The sequence below is a fragment of the Trachypithecus francoisi genome, unplaced genomic scaffold, assembly GCF_009764315.1.
Source record: "Trachypithecus francoisi isolate TF-2019V2 unplaced genomic scaffold, Tfra_2.0 Lachesis_group5, whole genome shotgun sequence".
Taxonomy (NCBI): Eukaryota; Metazoa; Chordata; class Mammalia; order Primates; family Cercopithecidae; genus Trachypithecus; species Trachypithecus francoisi.
This window is the reverse complement of record NW_022681470.1, coordinates 136,218,996-136,237,993: the sequence shown is the minus strand read 5'-3', so window position 1 is coordinate 136,237,993 and position 18,998 is coordinate 136,218,996. Positions and strand designations below refer to the sequence as shown.

At 50.6% G+C, this 18,998-nt stretch overlaps 1 protein-coding gene across 8 annotated transcripts in view; it reads left to right on the top strand.

Moving 5' to 3' along the window:
* The window catches only part of CCDC130 (coiled-coil domain containing 130), a 33,105-nt gene that overhangs the window by 9,278 nt on the left and 4,829 nt on the right, over window positions 1–18,998 (top strand). For 4 of the 8 annotated variants that reach the window (XM_033199873.1, XM_033199875.1, XM_033199877.1 and 1 more), the window contains exons 3-7: window positions 10,757–10,960; window positions 14,039–14,092; window positions 16,566–16,648; window positions 17,784–17,839; window positions 18,150–18,210. In XM_033199873.1, coding sequence (XP_033055764.1) covers window positions 10,958–10,960; window positions 14,039–14,092; window positions 16,566–16,648; window positions 17,784–17,839; window positions 18,150–18,210 — 257 coding nt within the window. In that variant the 5' untranslated portion in view covers window positions 10,757–10,957. Of the gene's footprint in view, window positions 1–6,597; window positions 6,769–10,756; window positions 10,961–14,038; window positions 14,093–16,565; window positions 16,649–17,783; window positions 17,840–18,149; window positions 18,211–18,998 lie in introns of those variants that run through there. The other 4 variants (XM_033199876.1, XM_033199872.1, XM_033199879.1 and 1 more) reach the window with 3 other exon arrangements.

Below are 18,998 nucleotides of genomic sequence, written 5' to 3'. Positions count from 1 at the left end.
GAGTGGTGGGAGGATGACTTGAGCACAGGAGCTCAAGAATAGCCTGGGCAACATAGGAAGAACTCATTTCTACAAATTAAAAAAAAAAAAATTAGCTAGGCATGGTGGCACATGCCTGTGGTCCCAGCTACTCAGGAAGCTGAGGTGTGAGGATGGCTTGAACCCGGGAGTTGAAGGTTGCAGTGAGTTGTGATTGCACTACTGCACTTCAGCCTGGGTGACAGTGGAGACCCTGTCTCAAAAAAACAAAGAAAGCAAAAACCAAAAATAGAAAAATAAAATAGGCCGGGCGCGGTGGCTCAAGCCTGTAATCCCAGCACTTTGGGAGGCCGAGACAGGTGGATCACGAGGTCAGGAGATCGAGACCATCCTGGCTAACACGGTGAAACCCCGTCTCTACTAAAAAATACAAAAAACTAGCCGGGCGAGGTGGCGGGCGCCTGTAGTCCCAGCTACTTGGGAGGCTGAGGCAGGAGAATGGCGTAAACCCGGGAGGCAGAGCATGCAGTGAGCTGAGATCCGGCCACTGCACTCCAGCCTGGGTGACAGAGCAAGACTCTGTCTAAAAAAAAAAAAAAAAAAAAAAAAGAAAAATAAAATAAAGGAAATTGGAAGGCCTTATAAGCTGCCTCCGAACCAAGGACTTCCTAACTTTCTCGTTTCTCCCCATCTCCCGAGCACAGGGAGGGGCTCTCTTTTTATAGTTCCCTTATATGACTGATGAAAACTTCTTCCAAAAGAAATGCAGTTGTCTTAAGGCAACCCCTCCCTAAGAATCTCATCAAGTATCCAGGAAATATTAACCATTGGCAAAGAGAAAAGACTAAATATTGTCAACAGACTTCATCTACTCTTCTGTGGGCAGCTTGGAGATTACATGGGAGACTTTATCTGTATAATAAGACAGCCTTTATTCACAATAAAGTTCTGCCCCTCACCTTTCTGTCGCCTCCCTCAGAATTCACAGGAACTTTGTCCCAGGCCATTGTCTGTTCATTGGGGTCCTACAATTCCCCTGAAAATCATTCATTTCCCCTCAAAACTGCCTACATTCTCCATTTCTCTCTCTTCTAGGAAGAGAGTATTTAAGCCACAACCATCTGGCGCTTCTTTGAGTCTCAATTTTTTCCTTCTTTTATTTATTTTTTTTTTTTTTGAGATGGAGTCTCACTCTGTCACCAGGGTTGGGGTGCAGTGGTGCAATCTCTCGGCTCACTGCAACCTCCAGCTCCCAGGTTTAAGCGATTCTCCTGCCCCAGCTTCCCAAGTAGCTGGAATTACGAGTCTCACATTTTATATGGCTCCTACGATTATGCATGTTCATCGATTTCTATGCCCTTTCTCTTGTTAATCTGTCTACTGTCATTTCATTTCAGTGAAACTTCAGAAGGTGAAAGGGAAGTTTTCCCTTTGCCCTATGCCTTCCCCTTCCTGTATCAATTCCTTTGGCCCCACCAGAACTGGCCTGCATTTGGCATCTTTACAGAACAGCCTCTTTGTAGCCCAGGCTGATGTTCAGGCTCCATCACTTGCCCCGTGCATTAAGTAGTAACAGTGAGACTCTACACGCCAAGGCTTCTCACTCTCCCTGCGAAGTACTGCTCCGAAGATGACATTCTGTGCCTTTTCAGTCACTACCTCTTGGTTCAGGTACAAGACAAGGGCTCAATCAAAATCCAGATGGACTGAGTGAGATTCTTGGGGTGAAATGCCATTCCTGGGGATCCGCGAGCACGCCTCTCTCCTGCACACCCCCCACCTGACTCATTCCGCCTCATCCAGGTCAGAGGTCCCTCCTTACAGGAGTTCTTACAGAACCCAACTGAGGTCTGCTCACCCAGCACAGTAAAACCAGATACCTACACTAAGGTCTTTGCAGTGATAGAAAGGAAGGTGTTTATTGCAGGGTGCCATGCAAGGAGAATCGGGGCAGCTCATGCTTAAGACCTGAAATCACTAATGGCTTGCAGGTGGGAGTTGTTAAAGGCAGGTGTAAATTTCAGGGAACCAGAAGCTACAAGCAAGATCATAAATCAATGCATGGAGATTACACATTGGCTTCCACTTAAAAAGGCAGGATATCTTCAAGTGGGGGCTTACAGGTTCGTAGACAGATTTGAACATCTTCTAGGCAGGGCGCGGTGCTCACGCCTGTAATCTCAACACTTTGGGAGGCCGAGGTGGGAGGATCGTCTGAGGTCAGGAGTTCGAGACCAGCCTGACCAACATGACAAAACCCTGTCTCTACTAAAAATATAAAAATTAGCCAGGTGTGGTGGCGCATGCCTGTGATCCTCGCTACTCAGGAGGCTGAGGCAGGAGAATCATTTGAACCTGGGAGGTTGAGGTTGCAGTGAGCTGAGATCACGCCACTGCATTCCAGCCTGGGTGACAGCAAGACTCAGTCTCAGAAAAAAGAAACAAAAAAAAATATAGAAAGTCCGGGTGCGGTGGCTCACGCCTGTAATCCCAACACTTGGGGAGGCCGAGGCGGGTGGATCACGAGGTCAGAAGCTCAAGACCAGCCCAGCTAACATAGTGAAACCTCGTCTCTACTAAAAATACAAAAATTAGCTGGGCATGATGGCAGGCGCCTGTAATCCCAGCTACTTAGGAGGCTGAAGCAGGAGAATCACTTGAACCCAAGAGGTGAAGGTTGCAGTGAGCTGAGGTGGTGCCACAGCACTCCAGCTTGGGCAACAGAGTGAGACTTAGTCTCAAAAGAAAAGAAAAGACAAAAAGATTTAAGCATCTTCTGATTTGCAGTGGATTAAGGAAAAGAAGCTTTATTTAAAAATTTTGAGTCAGTAGAAAAATGTCAACTGGTTAGGGGAAGTAACTTTCTCCAAGGCCCTCAGGAGGAAACTTGAAACAAAAGGGGCATAGCTAAAGTTTAGTCTTCACTTCCCCCCTTATCTGGGGTTTCCAAGACTTTGAAAGACAATGCAGGGACATATGTTAAGATGTTATCTCTGATTTCTATAGGGAAACCAAACATCTCTGGGACTCTAACTTCCTTAGCTTTTGTTTTAGGTCATTATGACTTTTTTGTTTAACAAATTACTGATGTACTTCTCAGGGCTAGCTGGGGGCCTGGAATTTCCCTTGAAGGAACTTAGAAATTTCCTTTATTTCCATGCTTAGGGTCCTGTAAGAAAGGGGATCCCTGCTCGGTCTCAGGGTCTCACTGACCCTCACTCCAGCCCACTCCCAAACACCCTACCCTTGTTAAAGATTTCTCTGGCATCTTATGGTCTTTAAGTCGAATGCACACAACCCAAAACAGTATAGCTCAGAGGATAAGGGAACAAGGTTTAGCATGAGCAGTTGCAGGTCAGCTCCTCCACCCCTCACTAACTGTGCGACTTAACCTCTCTAGGCCTGTCTCATCATCTGTAAAACAGAAATGATGAAAAGTATCTACCTTCTGGGGGCATTCTATGAGATTATGCATGTAAGTGAGTACCGAGCATTGCTCAGTGGTGCCTAGTGGGTAGTGAGCACTCAGTATGCAGCATCATGATTACATAAGAATTCACTTGTTAGTAGAGCCTGGCTTTAGAACAGAGATGGAACCTAGCACCGAATAATATAGCATAGGGAGGCCGGGCGCGGAGGCTCACGCCTGTAATCCCAGCACTTTGGAAGGCCGAGGTGGGCGGATCACCTGAGGTCGGGAGTTCAAGACCAGCCTGGCCAACATGGAGAAACCCTGTCTCTGCTAAAAATACTAGCTGGGTGTGGTGGCGCATGCCTGTCATCCCAGGGCTGAGGCAGAATTGCTTGAACCTGGAAGGAAAGTGGAGGTTGTGGTAAGCCGAGATCGCGCCTTTGCACTCCAGCCTGAGCAACAAGAGCAAAACTCCGTCTCAAAATATAGATATACATCAGGAGGAATAGTAGTAATACTGTCATCACTTCTCACCCTGTCTTTGATAAATTGCCAATTGAAGTGTCTGCTTCATCACCGAGAAAAGGGTGTGCTCTTTCCTCTCTGAATCCCCAGGACTTGACATACAGCAGGTGTCCAGGGAACAGCTTAGCTGTTGAATGAACAAATATATTCTGTTAGGCCCTACAAGGCATAAAAGTAAATTCAGGCTGGGCGCAGTGGCTCACGCCTGTAATCCCAGCACTTTGGGAGGCCGAGGCGGGCAGATCACCTGAGGTCGGGAGTTCGAGACTAGCCTGGCCAACATGGTGAAACTCCGTCTCTACCAAAAATACAAATTAGCTAGGCGTGGTGGTGGGCACCTGTAGTCCCAGCTACTTGGGAGGCTGAAGCAGGATTATCACATGAACCTGGGAGACGGAGGGTGTAGTGAGCCAAGACCACGCCACTGCACTCCAGCCTGAGTGACAGTGAGACTCCGTCTCAAAAAAAAATAAATTCAAAAGCCATTCACCTGTGCAGAAGGCAGGGCCAGGCTAATCTGAAGGCTCTAAGAGAAGTGTCCACCCACTTCTTCTGTAAAAGGCCAGATGGTAAATATTTTAGACTCTTTGGGCTCTTACTCTGTGGCAACCATTGAATTCAGCCCTGTTGCAGCCATAGACAATATATAAATGAATGGGCCGGGCTATTGTAGGTAGGTGAAAAATGGCTTCCCTTCACCTTTATAGGTTCTTTGGCTGGGCTACGAATTAAATTGACATGTAAACAGACAGGGCAAAAGCCATATTTAATTATGTACCTATGCAGGGGAGTCCCACAAAATACGAGACTCCAAAAAGGATCAGAGAGGCTGGGCCCACTGGCTCACGTCTGTAATCCCAGCACTTTGGGAGGCCGAGGCAGGCAGATCACCTGAGGTTGGGACTTCCAGACCAGTCTGGCCAACATGGTGAAACCCTGTCTCTACTAAAAATACAAAAAATAGCCGGGCATGGTGGTAGGTGCCTGTAATCCCAGCTACTCAGGAGGCTGAGGCAGGAGAATCACTTGAACCTGGGAGGTGGGGAGTGCAGTGAGCTGAGATCACGCCACTGCATTCCAGGCTGGACAAAACAGCGAGACTTCCTCTCAAAAAAAAGAGTATCAAAGAAAAGAATAGGGGTTTGGGGCTTCTGGGAGGGTGACGGTAACACAAGTTACGGGAAGGTGAGAGGAGAAATTGTATGAAGAAAGTCTGTCTTGTTAGGCAAATAAAAAGTCTTGCAGGTAATAAAAGTCTCAGAGCAGCCCTCAGAAGAATACATGATTGGGAATAGTTTCACTCTTCCCTAGTTAATAAGACTGTTGGAAAGCATTCCTCTTTCTGTCTTTAGGCAGCTAAGAGAAATTCAGAGAAAACCTCTCCTTCCCTGCATTTGCTGTTCCCCAAGTGCCCTTATTTTGAAGCAATCAGCAGATCAAAGCGCATTATCACTGTGTTCCAATGAAACTCTATTTATGGACGCTGAAATTTGAATTTGTATTTTCATGAGTCATAAAATAGTTTTTTCCCCACCTATTTAAAAATGCAAAAACAGAGCTGTGGTTCACGCCTGTAATCCCAGCACTTTGGGAGGCAGGAGGATTGCTTGAGCCCATGAGTTCAAGACTAGCCAGGGCAACACAGTAAGACCTTGCCTGTGCAAATAATTTTTTTTTTTTTTTTTGAGACGGAGTCTCGCTCTTGTTGCCCAGGCTGGAGTGCAGTGGCGCGATCTCAGCTCCTTGCAACCTCTGCCTCCCCGGTTCAAGCGATTCTCTTGCCTCAGCCTCCTGAGTAGCTGGGATTACAGGCGTCCACCATCACAGCCGGTAATTTTCGTCTTTTTTTTTAGTAGAGACAGGGTTTCACCGTTTTGGCCAGGCTGGTCTTGAACTCCTGACCTCAAGTGATCCGCCTGCCTCGGCCTCTCAAAGTGCTGGGATTAGAGGCGTGAGCCACCATGCTTGGCCGCAAATAATTTTAAAAATCGGCCGGGCGCGGTAGCTTAAACCTGTAATCCCAGCACTTTGGGAGGCCGAGACAGGTGGATCACGAGATCAGGAGATCAAGACCATCCTGGCGAACACGGTGAAACCCCGTCTCTACTAAAAAAAAATACAAAAAACTAGCCGGGCGAGGTGGCGGGCGCCTGTAATCCCAGCTACTCGGGAAGCTGAGGCCGGAGAATGGCGTAAACCCAGGAGGCGGAGCTTGCAGTGAGCTGAGATCCGGCCACTGCACTCCAGCCTGGGCGACAGAGCGAGACTCCGTCTCAAAAAAACAAAACAAAACAAAACAAAATCAGCGGGGCGCGGTGGCTTGCGCCTGTAGTCCCAGCTACTTGGGAGACTGAGGTGGGAGGATCGCTTGAACCCAGGAGTTCGAGGCTGCAGTGAGCTATGATTGCGCCACTGCACTCCAGCCTGGGCGACAGAGAGAGACCCGGTCTCAAAAATAAAAAATAAACTGGAAAAGTAATTCTTAGCTCACTAGCCGTTCAAAAACACGGGCATAGTGTGCTTCGACCCGCATACTGCAGTTTGCTCACCCTCGCAGACTGGCTGCAGCTAGCAGGACAGCACTCCTGGGAGGGCGGTGCCAGGAGCCGGGCCTCGGATTGGGCCTCTGGACAGAGGATGTAGCATCGCGGTTGGGCGGGGCATGCCCGGATTGGCCCACTTCGGCGTCGCAGAGCGCGCGGTGAATCGGCATTCAGCCAATCAGCGCGGCGCTGTTGCCTCGCCCCGCCTCACGCCAGCGTCCGGGTGGTGCGGAGAGGGCGCCGAGCTACACTGCGCTCTAAGCGCGCACTTCCGGGCACGGTGGTGGCGTGACGTCGGGAGGAGGGCAGGTAAGTCCCCGCGGGCGGAGAAGCGGGGAGGGCCGGGGGTCCGGCAGCCGTCTCACCCTGGCCTCGGAGCCGCCCGACGCGCCCATCTGCGTCGGGGGATGCGGGGCTGAGGACCCGATCTGGATGCCTGGAGCCGGCCCAAGTCCCAGCCAGGACCAAAGTCCCTGAGGCCCCAGCTGAGACCCCTGACCCAAGTGCCTGGGACCCGGCCCCTTCCTAGCCCGGATCCATATTATGCCTGAAGGGCCCTGGGTTTTTGCATCGGGAAAATGGGACCAATAAGTCCCTACCTCACCAGATTTTATAAAAATGATTCTTGTAAAACCGTGAGCAGGAGAAATGACTAAACTGCCAACGTTTAACTCGGAGTCAGGCGCTGCCCTAAATGCTTTAACCAACCATTTTACACGTAAGGAAAATGAGGCTTAGAGAGAGAAAACAATTTGCCTCAAATCAAGCAGGTAGGAAGCAGCAGGGTGGAGCTCCCAGCCCAAGCTTTACGCCCAGGACAAACAGGGTCGGTAATTGCTTTTGCAGCAAGGACCGGAGATGTCTACACGCCCACCCGATAGCCCCGTCTGCCATTTACTGGGTCAACAAAACCATCTTAAGACACATACACACCCTCAAGCTCCTGTAAACGGAGTATTTGCTCTTTGCAGGCTCTTCTCGTATATTAGTTGATTCACAGCATCCCCAGAAAGTCAGTCTTTTCGTCATCATTCGCCCTTTACCGGTGACGAAATACAACCCCAGGGAAGCGCAGACACTGACCAAGGTCACCCAGCTGATGAGGAGTGGAGCTGGGATTCAAGCCCAGGGAACCGTGACCCCTAACACCTCAAGGGGCACTTAGCTATTTTGTTGGCAAAAGTATTTTTAGGTTGGAACGGACCTTGGAATAATCCAATCTAAGGGGCACACTTTATAGTTGGAGCATCCAAGACTAAGGTGAGGGTAGAACAGTTTATATCCGGGACTTTGCACCACGGCCTCACCACCTCACTACACCACCCTCACTCCATCAGAAGCTCTTCCATCAGCTTCTTTCTTTCTTTTTTTTTTTTTTTTTGAGACAGAATCTCACTCTTGTCACCTTGGCTGGAGTGCAGTGGCACAATCTTGGTTCACTGCAACCTCCGCCTCCCAGGTTCAAGCTATTCTCCTGCCTTAGCCTCTCCAGTAGCTGGGATTACAGATTACAGGCGTACACCACCAGGCCCGGCCAATTTTTGTATTTTTAGTAGAGATAGGGTTTCACTATGTTGGCCAGGCTGGTCTCGAACTCCTGACCTCAAGTGATCCACCTGCCTCAGCCTCCCAAAGTGCTGGGATTACAGGTGTGAGCCACTGCATCCGGCCCCCAAGAATGGTTTTAAAGTTTTTAGTGGTTGGGGAAAAATCAGAATAATAATGCTTTGTGATAGATGACGATTATGTGAAATTCAAATTTCTGTGTCCATCAATAAAATTTATATTGGCATGCAGCTACGCCCGTTCATTTATATATTGTTTGGCGCTGATTTCTAGCTATGAAGGCAGAATTGAGTTGTTGGGGCAAAGATAATCTGGCCTAAAAAGCCAGAACTATTTACTCTCTGGCCCTCGACAGAGAAACTTTGCCAATCTCTGTTCTAGAATACGCTTCACTGCTTCGCAGAGTCTCTCTTTAGTGTAAACTAGAACTTCCTTTTTTTGTTGTTGTTGTTGTTGTTGAGACAGAGTCTTGCTCTGTTCCCCAGGCTGGAGTGCGGTGGCGCAATCTCTGCTCACTGCAAGCTCCGCCTCCCAGGTTCACGCCATTCTCCTGCTTCAGCCTCCCGAGTAGCTGAGACTACAGGCACCTGCCACCACACCCAGCCAATATTTTGTATTTTTTAGTAGAGATGGGGTTTCACCGTGTTTGCCAGTATGGTCTCGATCTCCTGACCTCATGATCCGCCTGCCTTGGCCTCCCAAAGTGCTGGGATTACAGGCGTGAAGAACTTCCTTCTATATGACCTAAAAGCTTCCCTTCCAAACATGGGAGGGGGTCTCACCACCTCTAGTTCGAGAAGCCCCTGTATTTCCCACTTGTGTCACCTGCACTGACTGTGACCTTTATGGAACCTCATTCAGTTATCTCAGTCGTGTACCCAGTTGACATTTATCTGGGCCTGGCACTGTCCTAGGTGTTGGGGATATGGCACAGTGTGACCTCCCCAGGGAGACACAAGGTGATGTGATCAGAATTCCAGGAAACAAGTGACTGTGGATTGGGTGGTTCGGATGAGGTCGTTTTTTTTGTTTGTTTGTTTTTTGTTTTGTTTTGAGACAGAGTCTCACTTTGTAGCTGGGGTGCAGTGGCGCCATCTTGGCTCACTGCAACCTCTGCCTCCTGGTTCAAGCCATTCTTCTGCCTCAGCTTCCCAAGTAGCTAGGATTACAAGGCATCTGCTACCATGCCTGGCTAAATTTTGTATTTTTAGTAGAGATGCAGTTTCACCGTGTTGGCCAGGCTGGTCTTGAACTCTTGACCTCAGGGGATCCACCTGCCTCAACCTCCCAAACCTCTGGGATTACAGGTGTGAGGCACCGCACCTGACCGGATGAGGTCTTTGATGGATATGATATGTAGGTCAAGACTTGTGACAAGGGGCTGGGTGCAATGGCTTGCGCCTGTGATCCCAGCACTTTCGGAGGCCCTAGGTGGGTGGATCACCTCAGGCCAGGAGTTTCAGACTGGCCTGACCAACACAGTGAAACCCTGTCTCCACTAAAAATACAAAAAAATTAGCTAGGCTTGGTGGCGGGTACCTGTAATCCCCGCTACTCAGGAGGCTGAGGCATGAGAATCACTTAAACCCGGGAGGCAGAGGTAGTGAGCCAAGATCATGCCACCCCACTCCAGCCTGGGTGATACAGTGAGACTCCGTCTCACAAAAAAAAAAAAAAAAAAAAAGCCTGTAACAAAGAGCTCGCAAACCTGAGGAACAACAGGTGCAGGCCACCTGCACTTAGCCTTTGAAGACAGCCAGGAAGCCAGTGTGGCTGGAACAGAGTGAGCGAGAGATAGAGGGATAAGAGTTGGGCTTGGAGAGGCAGGCAGGGGCCCCACAGTCCTTGGGAAAGGGTTTGACTTGATTCTAAAAACAGTATGAATCATGGGAGGGGTTTAAGCAGGAGAGTAACATGTTTGTTCATATTTTAAAAGATCCCAGCCAGGCACAGTGGCTGACGCCTGTAATGCCAGCACTTTGGGAGGCTGAGGTGGGTGGATCACCAGGTCAAGAGATCGAGACCGAGGTCAAGAGATCGAGACCATCCTGGCTAACACGGTGAAACCCCGTCTCTACTAAAAATACAAAAAAATTAGCCGGGCTTGGTGGTGGGTGACTGTCATACCAGCTACTCGGGAGATTGAGGCAGGAGAATGGTGTGAACCTGGGAGGCAGAGCTTGCAGTGAGCCGAGATTGCGCCACTGGACTCCAGCCTGGGCAACAGAGCAAGACTCCTCAAAAAAAAATAAAAGATCCCAGCCAGGCGTGGTGGCTTATGCCTGTAATCCCAGCACTTTGGGTGGCTGAGGTGGGTGGATCATGAGGTCAAGAGATCGAGACCATCCTGGCCAACATGGTGAAGCCCCGCCTCTACTAAAAATACAAAATTAGCTGGGTGTGGTGGTACACGCTTGCAGTCCCAGCTACTCAGGAGGCTGAGGCAGGAGAATCACTTGAACCCAGGAGGCAGAGGTTGCAGTGAGCAGAGATCGCGACACTGCACTCCAGCCTGGTGACAGAGCGAGACTCCGTCTCAAAAAAAAAAAAGATCCCTCAGGCAGCTTGGGGTGAGCAAGTGTTAAGGGCAGAGTTAGGAGAGAGGAGAAGACTGTGCTGGCCCACGTGAGTGATGATGGGTGCTGGACCCGGTGGGGCCACAGGGATGAAAGTGTCAGATGTGATGTGTATATTGGCTGTAGAGTGGACAGGACTCTCTCTTTCTAAACAGACACACCGCTTTTTGGATGCCTCCTATGCCTGGCGGGAGTCTTGTCTGAGCCGGCACCACCACACGGCCCACAACATCTTCTCAGGGAAGCCTGTGGACCCTCTGCCAGGCACCGCAAGAGGTCAGGACAGGACAGTGTGTTCACAAGGCCAGTTTCTGATTGTCCGCCCTGAGGGTGAGGACCAGTAGGCAGTTTCCAAGATGGTGAGTAGACAGCCTTGTGTGCCCTGGGTTTCTCTCCCAGTCTTTGTAGGACCCCGAAAGCAGCCCCTCCTCCCCTCCCAGAGCTCTAAGATGATGATTTCAATCTCTGGATCATCATCTTTTGGTGCAGTGGGTCTGAAATGTGGCTGTGCGCTAACATCACCCAGGGGCGCTTTTTAAATGTTTTTTTGTTTGGTTTTCTTTTGTTTTTGAGACAGTCTCACTTTGTCGCCCAGGCTGGAGTGCAGTGGCATGCTCTCAGCTCACTGCAACCTCCGCCTTCTGGGTTCAAGCGAGCACGTCCCACTGATTTTTGTATTTTTAGTAGAGACGGGGTTTCAGCATGTTGCCCACGCTGGTCTCAAACTCCTGACCTCAAGTGATCCGATACACTCGACCTAATTTCCCCTTTTCCCTTCCTTTCTCTTTCTTTCTTTCATTTTTTTTAAGAAGGTGAAATTCATATAACATAAAATTAACCATTGCGAAGCTGGGTGCAGTGACCACACTTGTAATCCCAGCAGTTTGGGATGTCAAGGCAGGCAAATCATTTGAGATCAGGAGTTTGAGAACAGCCTGGCCAACATGACAAAACCCTGTCTCTACTAAAAATACAAAAATTAGGCCGGGCGCGGTGGCTCAAGCCTATAATCCCAGCACTTTGGGAGGCCGAGACGGGTGGATCACGAGGTCAGGAGATCGAGAGCATCCTGGCTAACACAGTGCAACCCAGTGCAACCCCGTCTCTACTAAAAAAATACAAAAAAACTCACAGGGCGAGGTGGCGGGCGCCTGTAGTCCCAGCTACTCAGAAGGCTGAGGCAGGAGAATGGCGTGAACCCGGGAGGCGGATCTTGCAGTGAGCTGAGATCCGGCCACTGCACTCCAGCCTGGGCGACAGAGCGAGACTCTGTCTCAAAAAAAAAAAAAAAAAAATTACAAAAATTAGGCTGGACGCGGTGGCTCACGCCTGTTATCCCAGCACTTTGGGAAGCCAAGCTGGGCAGATCACCTGAGGTCAGGAGTTTGAAACCACCCTGGCCAACATGGTGAAACCCCATCTCTACTAAAAATACAAAAATTAGCCGGGTGTGGTGGCGGGAGGCCATAGTCCTAGCTACTCGGGAGGCTGAGGTAGGAGAATTGCTTGAACCCAGGAGATGGAGGTTGCAGTGAGCTGAGACCATGCCACCACACTCCAGTCTGGGCAACAAAAGTGAAACTCCGTCTCAAAAAAAAAAAAAAAAAAACACAAAAATTAGTTGGATGTGGTAGCACATTCCTGTAGTCCCAGCTACACAGGAGGCTAAGGCATGAGGATTGCTTGAACTCAGGAGACAGAGGTTGCAGTGAGCCAAGGTTGCACCACTGCACGCAAGCCTGCGTGACAGGGCAAGACTCTGTCTCAAAAAAAAAAAAAAGGGGGGCTGGGCGTGGTGGCTCATGCTTGTAATCCCAGCACTTTGGGAGGCCGAGGCGGGTGGATCACAAGGTCAGGAGATCGAGACCATCCTGGCTAACACGGTGAAACCCCGTCTCTACTAAAAATACAAAAAATTAGCCGGGCATGGTTGCGGGCGCCTGTAGTCCCAACCAGCCACTTGGGAGGCTGAGGCAGGAGAATGGTGTGAACCTGGGAGGCGGAGCTTGCAGTGAGCTGATACCGCGCCACTGCACTCCAGCCTGGGTGACAGAGTGAACTCTGTCTCAAAAAAAAAAAAAGAAAAGAGTGACTCCTCTTCAGCCAGGCTCAGTGTTCTTTCTTGAGACCTGTGTTCAACTGTACTACATGTGTGTCTGCCCAGTGACAATGTTAAATATTTCTTACTGTCAATCACAGTCCCCAGAAGAGTGTGAAAGCCACCATAGGAGCATCTGAACCTCATGGAATTTTCCAAAGCAATGACAATGGGTTTTTTGCCCGAGTAGCCTTTCCCCAATCAGACACTGAGCCTGCTGTCCTCCACAATGTCCCCGAGTCTCCCTTATCCAGGTCCTGCCCCCTGAGGCTGCACAAGTAGGTTTCCTGGAGGGAACCTGTGTATTAGTCCATTCTCATGCTGCTAATAAAGACATACCCAAGGGCCAGGCGCGGTGGCTCACGCCTGTAATACCAGCACTTTGGGAGGTCGAGGTGGGTGGATCACACAGTCAGGAGTTCAAGGCCAGCCTGGCCAATATGGTGAAACTCCATCTCTACTAAAAATACAAAAAAATTAGCCACGCATGGTGGCACATGCCTGTAATCCTAGCTACTCGGGAGGCTGAGGCAGGAAAACTGCTTGAATCCGGGAGGTGGAGGTTGCAGTGAGCCGAGATCGCGCCATTGCACTCCAGCCTGGGCAACAAGAGTGAAACTCCGTCTGGGAAAAAAAAAAATGACATACCCAAGACTGGGTAATTTATAAAGGAAAGAGGTTTAATTGACTCACAGTTCAGCATGGCTGGGGAGGCCTCAGGAAACTTACAATCATGGTGGACGGGGAAGCAAACACGTCCTTCTTCACATGGCGCCAGCAAGGAGAAGAATGAGCAAGGGGGAAAAGCTCCTTGTAAAACCATGAGGTCTCTCGAGAACTCATTCACTATCATGAGAACAGCATGGGGATAACCGCCCCCATGATTCGATTCGGTTACCTCCCACCAGGTCCCTTCCATGACGTGGGGATTATGGGAACTACAATTCAAGATGAGATTTGGCCTATAATCCCAGCACTTTGGGAGGCCGAGGTGGGCGCATCACTTGATGTCAGCAGTTTGAGACCAGCCTGGCCAACATGGTGAAACCACATCTCTACTAAAAATACACAAATTAGCTGGGCATGGTAGTGCATGCCTGTAATCCCAGCTACTCGGGAGGCTGAGGCAGGAGAACCGCCTGAACCCGGGAGGTGGAGGTTACAGTGAGCCGAGATCGCACCACGGCACTCCAGCCTGGTTGACAGAGCAAGACTCCGTCTCTAAAAATTGATAGTAAAATAAGAAATTTTTAAAAATTGTTTTAAATGAGATTTGGGTAAAGATACAGCCAAACCATATCAGCCTCTCTCTGAGTCATGTCTCTGTTCTGCTTTGCAGGGTGAAAGGAAAGGGGTCAACAAGTACTATCCTCCGGACTTCAACCCTGAGAAGGTAAGGAGCAGGCTCCCCGCTCCAGGTCCACAGTAGCAAAAAGACCCACGTCATCCCCTCCTGGGGTTGGGGTCACTGCTATGGAAGGATGGGAGGCCTCCAAGGTCTTTTTGTCTTCTGCTCGTCGCCTGAGTCTCGAGGCTGCCTTCACTTTTGGATGGTAACTGTGGCTCTCCTCAGGGACCTGTAACTCCACGTCCAGCGTAGAGTATAGTGTGTTTATGGCAGGGGCCCAGGATAAGGCAGAGTGCACGGATGAAGGGTCAGATCCCCTGGCTTCCCCAGCTCCAGCACCTCTGGCTTCCTGATTGTCCCCTCTGCCTGGAATCTCTTCCCCCATTTGACCGTACTCTCACTTCCTTACGTGCTTTTCTCACAGAGGTCCTCCCTGACCGCTGTCTCGTTCTCTGTTGCATTGCTGAGCACTTTATATAACCTCATAGCCCTTATAACTCCCTCACTTACTCATTTATTTGTGTCTTGTCCATCTCCCCCACTAGAACATTCTCTCCAGGAGGGCAGAGATGTTCGTCTGTCTTATTTATGGCTGTGTCCTCACACAGTAGGTGCTCAGTAAGGGCCCGAGTGTCCCAGCTGCCTCGTCCTGAGTATAGGATTTAGCCTCTCTATGCCAAAATGTCTTCATATGTCAGAAGGCGGAAATAAAATGAGCTGACCTTACAGAATCATTGAGGGATAAATCCTAGCTACTCGAGAGGCTGAGGTGGGAGGATTGCTTGAGCCCAGGGGGTGGAGACTGCAGTGAACCATAATCATGCCACTGCATCCCGGCCTGGGCTACAGAGCCAGACCCTGCCTCAAAAAAAGAAAAAAAAAGTCGGGCGTAGTGGCTCACGCCTGTAATCCCAGCGCTTTGGGAGGCCGTGGCAGGCAGATCACGAGGTAAGGAGTTCAAGACCACCCTGGCGGCCGGGCGCGGTGGCTCAAGCCTGTAATCCCAGCACTTTGGGAGGCCGAGACGGGCGGATCAGGAGGTCAGGAGATCGAGACTATCCTGGCTAACATGGTGAAACCCCGTCTCTACTAAAAAATACAAAAAACGAGCCGGGCGAGGTGGCGGGCGCCTGTAGTCCCAGCTACTTGGGAGGCTGAGGCAGGAGGAGGGCGTAAACCCGGGAGGCAGAGCATGCAGTGAGCTGAGATCTGGCCACTGCACTCCAGCCTGGGTGACAGAGCAAGACTCCGTCTCAAAAAAAAAAAAAAAAAAAAGACCACCCTGGCCAACATGATGAAACCCGATCACTACTAAAAATTAAAAAATTAACTGGGCACAGTGGCCCACACCTGTAGTCCCAGCTACTCCGGAGGCTGAGGCAGGAGGCTCACTTGAACCCAGAAGGCGGAGGCTGCAGTGAGCTGAGATCACGCCACTGCACTCCAGACTAGTGACAGAGTGAGACTCTGTCTCAAAAAAAATGAGGGGATGCACATGAAGTCCCCAGCGAATGTTTGCCAGTCTTGTCACCTCACCTCATCCTCCCTATAAAACCTGGAAGTAATAATGACCATTATACATAGTTGACAGACAGAGGAAACTGAGGCTCAGGAAGGCAAAACGTGAAGTCAGTTGCCCAGGGTCCCCTGGCTCTTTCAGCTCATAAATGGGAATGGGGCTGGGCACAGTGGCTAACACCTGTAATTCCAGCACTTTGGGAGGCCAAGGTGAATGGATCCCCTGAGGTCAGAAGTTCGAGACCAGCCTGGGTGACATGGTGAAACCTCGTCTCTACTACAAATACAAAAAAATTAGCCGGGCTTGGTGGCAGGTGCCTGGAATCCCAGCTACTCCGGAGCCTGAGGAAGGAGAATCGCTTGAACCCGGGAGGCAGAGGTTGCAGTGAGCCAAGGTCATGCCATCGCACTCCAGCCTGGGCGAGAAGAGCAAAACTCCATCTTAAAAAATAAATAAATAGGAGAGGGGCCGGGCGCGGTGGCTCAAGCCTGTAATCCCAGCACTTTGGGAGGCCGAGACGGGCGGATCACAAGGTCAGGAGATCGAGACCATCCTGGCTAACATGGTGAAACCCCGTCTCTACTAAAAATACAAAAAACTAGCCGGGCGAGGTGGCGGGCGCCTGTAGTCCCAGCTACTTGGGAGGCTGAGGCAGGAGAATGGCGTGAACCCGGGAGACGGAGCTTGCAGTGAGCCGAGATTGCGCCACTGCACTCCAGTCTGGGCGACAGAGCGAGACTCCGCCTCAAAAAAGAAAAAAAAAAAAAAAAAAAAATAGGAGAGGGACTGTTCAAACTCACATTCCTGGTTCCAAGCCTACGTGTTCCAGTAAGACCTGGATGCCTCCCGTGTCGCTGTGAACACCCTGTCCTGCAGGACATAAGAATCAAGGCCTCTCCCACCCATGAGGCACTTGTCCCACAGCAATAAGGGTGGCAGAAAAACGTGAGCTCCCCCAGCTCAGCAGCACTAATCCGCTCCCTCATCCTCTCCACACAGCATGGCTCTCTCAACCGATACCACAACAGCCACCCGCTTCGGGAGCGGGCTCGGAAGCTGTCACAGGGCATCCTCATCATCCGGTAAGGCTCCGCATCACCTGAGGACCCCACCGTCCCGCCCCCACCCTTCAGTCTCAAGGACAGTTCAAGTGCCCTCATTGGCCCAGTGCTGCAGGGTCTTCAGTCCATAAAGCAGAAAGTCACTGTATCAGTCAGTTATTGCCATGTAACAAAACAATAAGCATTTATTATTGCTCACATGTCTGCAGCTCAGCAAAATACCTCTGCTGGGCTTGGCTGGGCTGGGCTGGGCTGACCTGATCTGGGCTGGGCTCCCGTGTGTTTCCAAGTTGGCTGGCTGGGGACTGGCTGGTCTAGCGGAGCCTTGACCTGTACAACTGGGCTCCGCTCTGTGTTGTATCTCATCCTGTGGTAGGCCAACCTGGACTTGATCACACAGGACTCTCAAAAAAAACAGTGATTGTGGCTGGGTGCAGTGGCTCACGACTGTAATCCCAGCACTGTGGGAGGGTGAAGCGAGTGATCACTTGAGGCCAGGAGTTCAAAAGCAGCCTGGCCAACACAGTGAAACCCTGTCTCTACTAAAAATAGAGAAAATTAGGCTGGGTGCAGTGGCTCACGCCTGTAATCCCAGCTACTTGGGAGGCTGAGGCAGGAGAATCGCTTGAACCAGGGAGTTGGAGGTTGCAGTCAGCCAAGATCATGCCACTGCACTCCAGCCTGGCAACAGAGCGAGACTCTGTCTCAAAAACAAAAAAAAAATTAGCCGGATGTGGTGGTGCACACCTATAATCCCAGTTACTTGAGAGGCTGAGGCATAAGAATTGCTTGAACCCAGGAGGCAGAGGTTGCAGTGAGCCGGGATCGTGCCACTGCACTCCAGCGTGGGGGACAGAGCAAGACTCTGTCTCCAAAAAAAAAAAAAAAATGTCTCAGCAGCACCCAAAGGCAGCTGTCCCTGGACCTGGTCAGTCTGCTTTCGAGCAGGCAGGAAGTTCCTGCTCAGTTACAATGGTTGTGATGCTTTTTCTTCCATGTAGCCATTTCCTGTGTAATGTAACTGCAGCAACTCCCGTTCAGAGGGGGCAGTCTAATACCCCACCCCTCAAATCACAACCGCAGCCAGTCACAGGTGTGGAGACCCAGGGAGTGTCCAAGTGGACAAGTGCAAGTAAGATGCTGTGTGTCTTTGCAGATTCGAAATGCCGTATAACATCTGGTGCGACGGCTGCAAGAACCACATCGGCATGGGTGAGCCTCCGCCCGCCCTCCATTCAGTCCCGCAAACATCAGACCCCTAACTGCTGGGTGCTGCCGGGGGCGGGTGGGACGGTCCTAATCAGGAACGAGGGAGGAGACGGGCACCCGAGTGACTGGCTGGCCATGGAAGCTCCTTTGCAGAGGGATTAGGAAGCCAAGCTCTGGCTTCCAGTCCAATCTCTAACTCCTCCTAGTTCGGGAACCCTGAGCAAGTGACAGTGAGCCTCTTTGTACCTCAGTTTACCCATCTGCAAAATTCACATGGCAATGACATAACCACCCTTGTCTGACCCCCTTCCAGGTGTTCGTTACAACGCAGAAAAGAAGAAGGTGGGCAATTACTACACAACCCCAATCTACAGGTAAGAGCAGCTTGGTGGCGTCTTGGGAACAGGTGGGGTGGCCACAGGGCGAGGGGACTACAAAGAGCCTGAGTGGGAGGGAACCCATTCCCTGCAGGACTCTCCTGGAAACCGCCCTGGTTGGTGAATCAGGGCACGCCCCGCCCCCACCCCACCCCCAACCCTCCATGGCTCCCACCTTCCTCAGGAATAGCCCAAGTCCTCCCCCTGGCTCACAAGGCCCGGCACACTCTGCCTGTCCTTTCTTCACTATAACCTCCTCCTCCTGTCCCCCTCCCTGGCCTCTTCATTGTCCCTCACACACCCCAGGGACACACCCACCTCTGTGCTTCCACCTGGAATGCTCTTCCCCAGGTAGCTCCAAGGCTCTTCCCTCGCCCAGGGTTTCTGCTCAAACACCACCCCTCAGAGACACCTTTTCTAAAGTGAGACTCGACACTGGTTGCTTGTGCCCTTGCTGTCAAGGTGGCCTCTGCTGGGACGTCAGCCTTTCCACGAGCAGGTTGGCTTTTCCAATCCTCAGCAATGTCCCCAGCAGCTGGCACAGAGCAGCCTGTCTTGGGCGGATTTGTGGAATAAATGAACTAATGGACAAATGAATGAATGAATGAATGAATGAATGAACAAAGGAGCGAATGAACAGATGATGAACGAATGGACAAATGGATGGATGAGCAAATGAACGTATGAATTAATTTAACAAATGAATCAGTGAACCAACAAACATTCGCTAGTGAATGAACAAATGAATTAATGAATAAATGAACCAAAAAAAGGATGAGTGAATG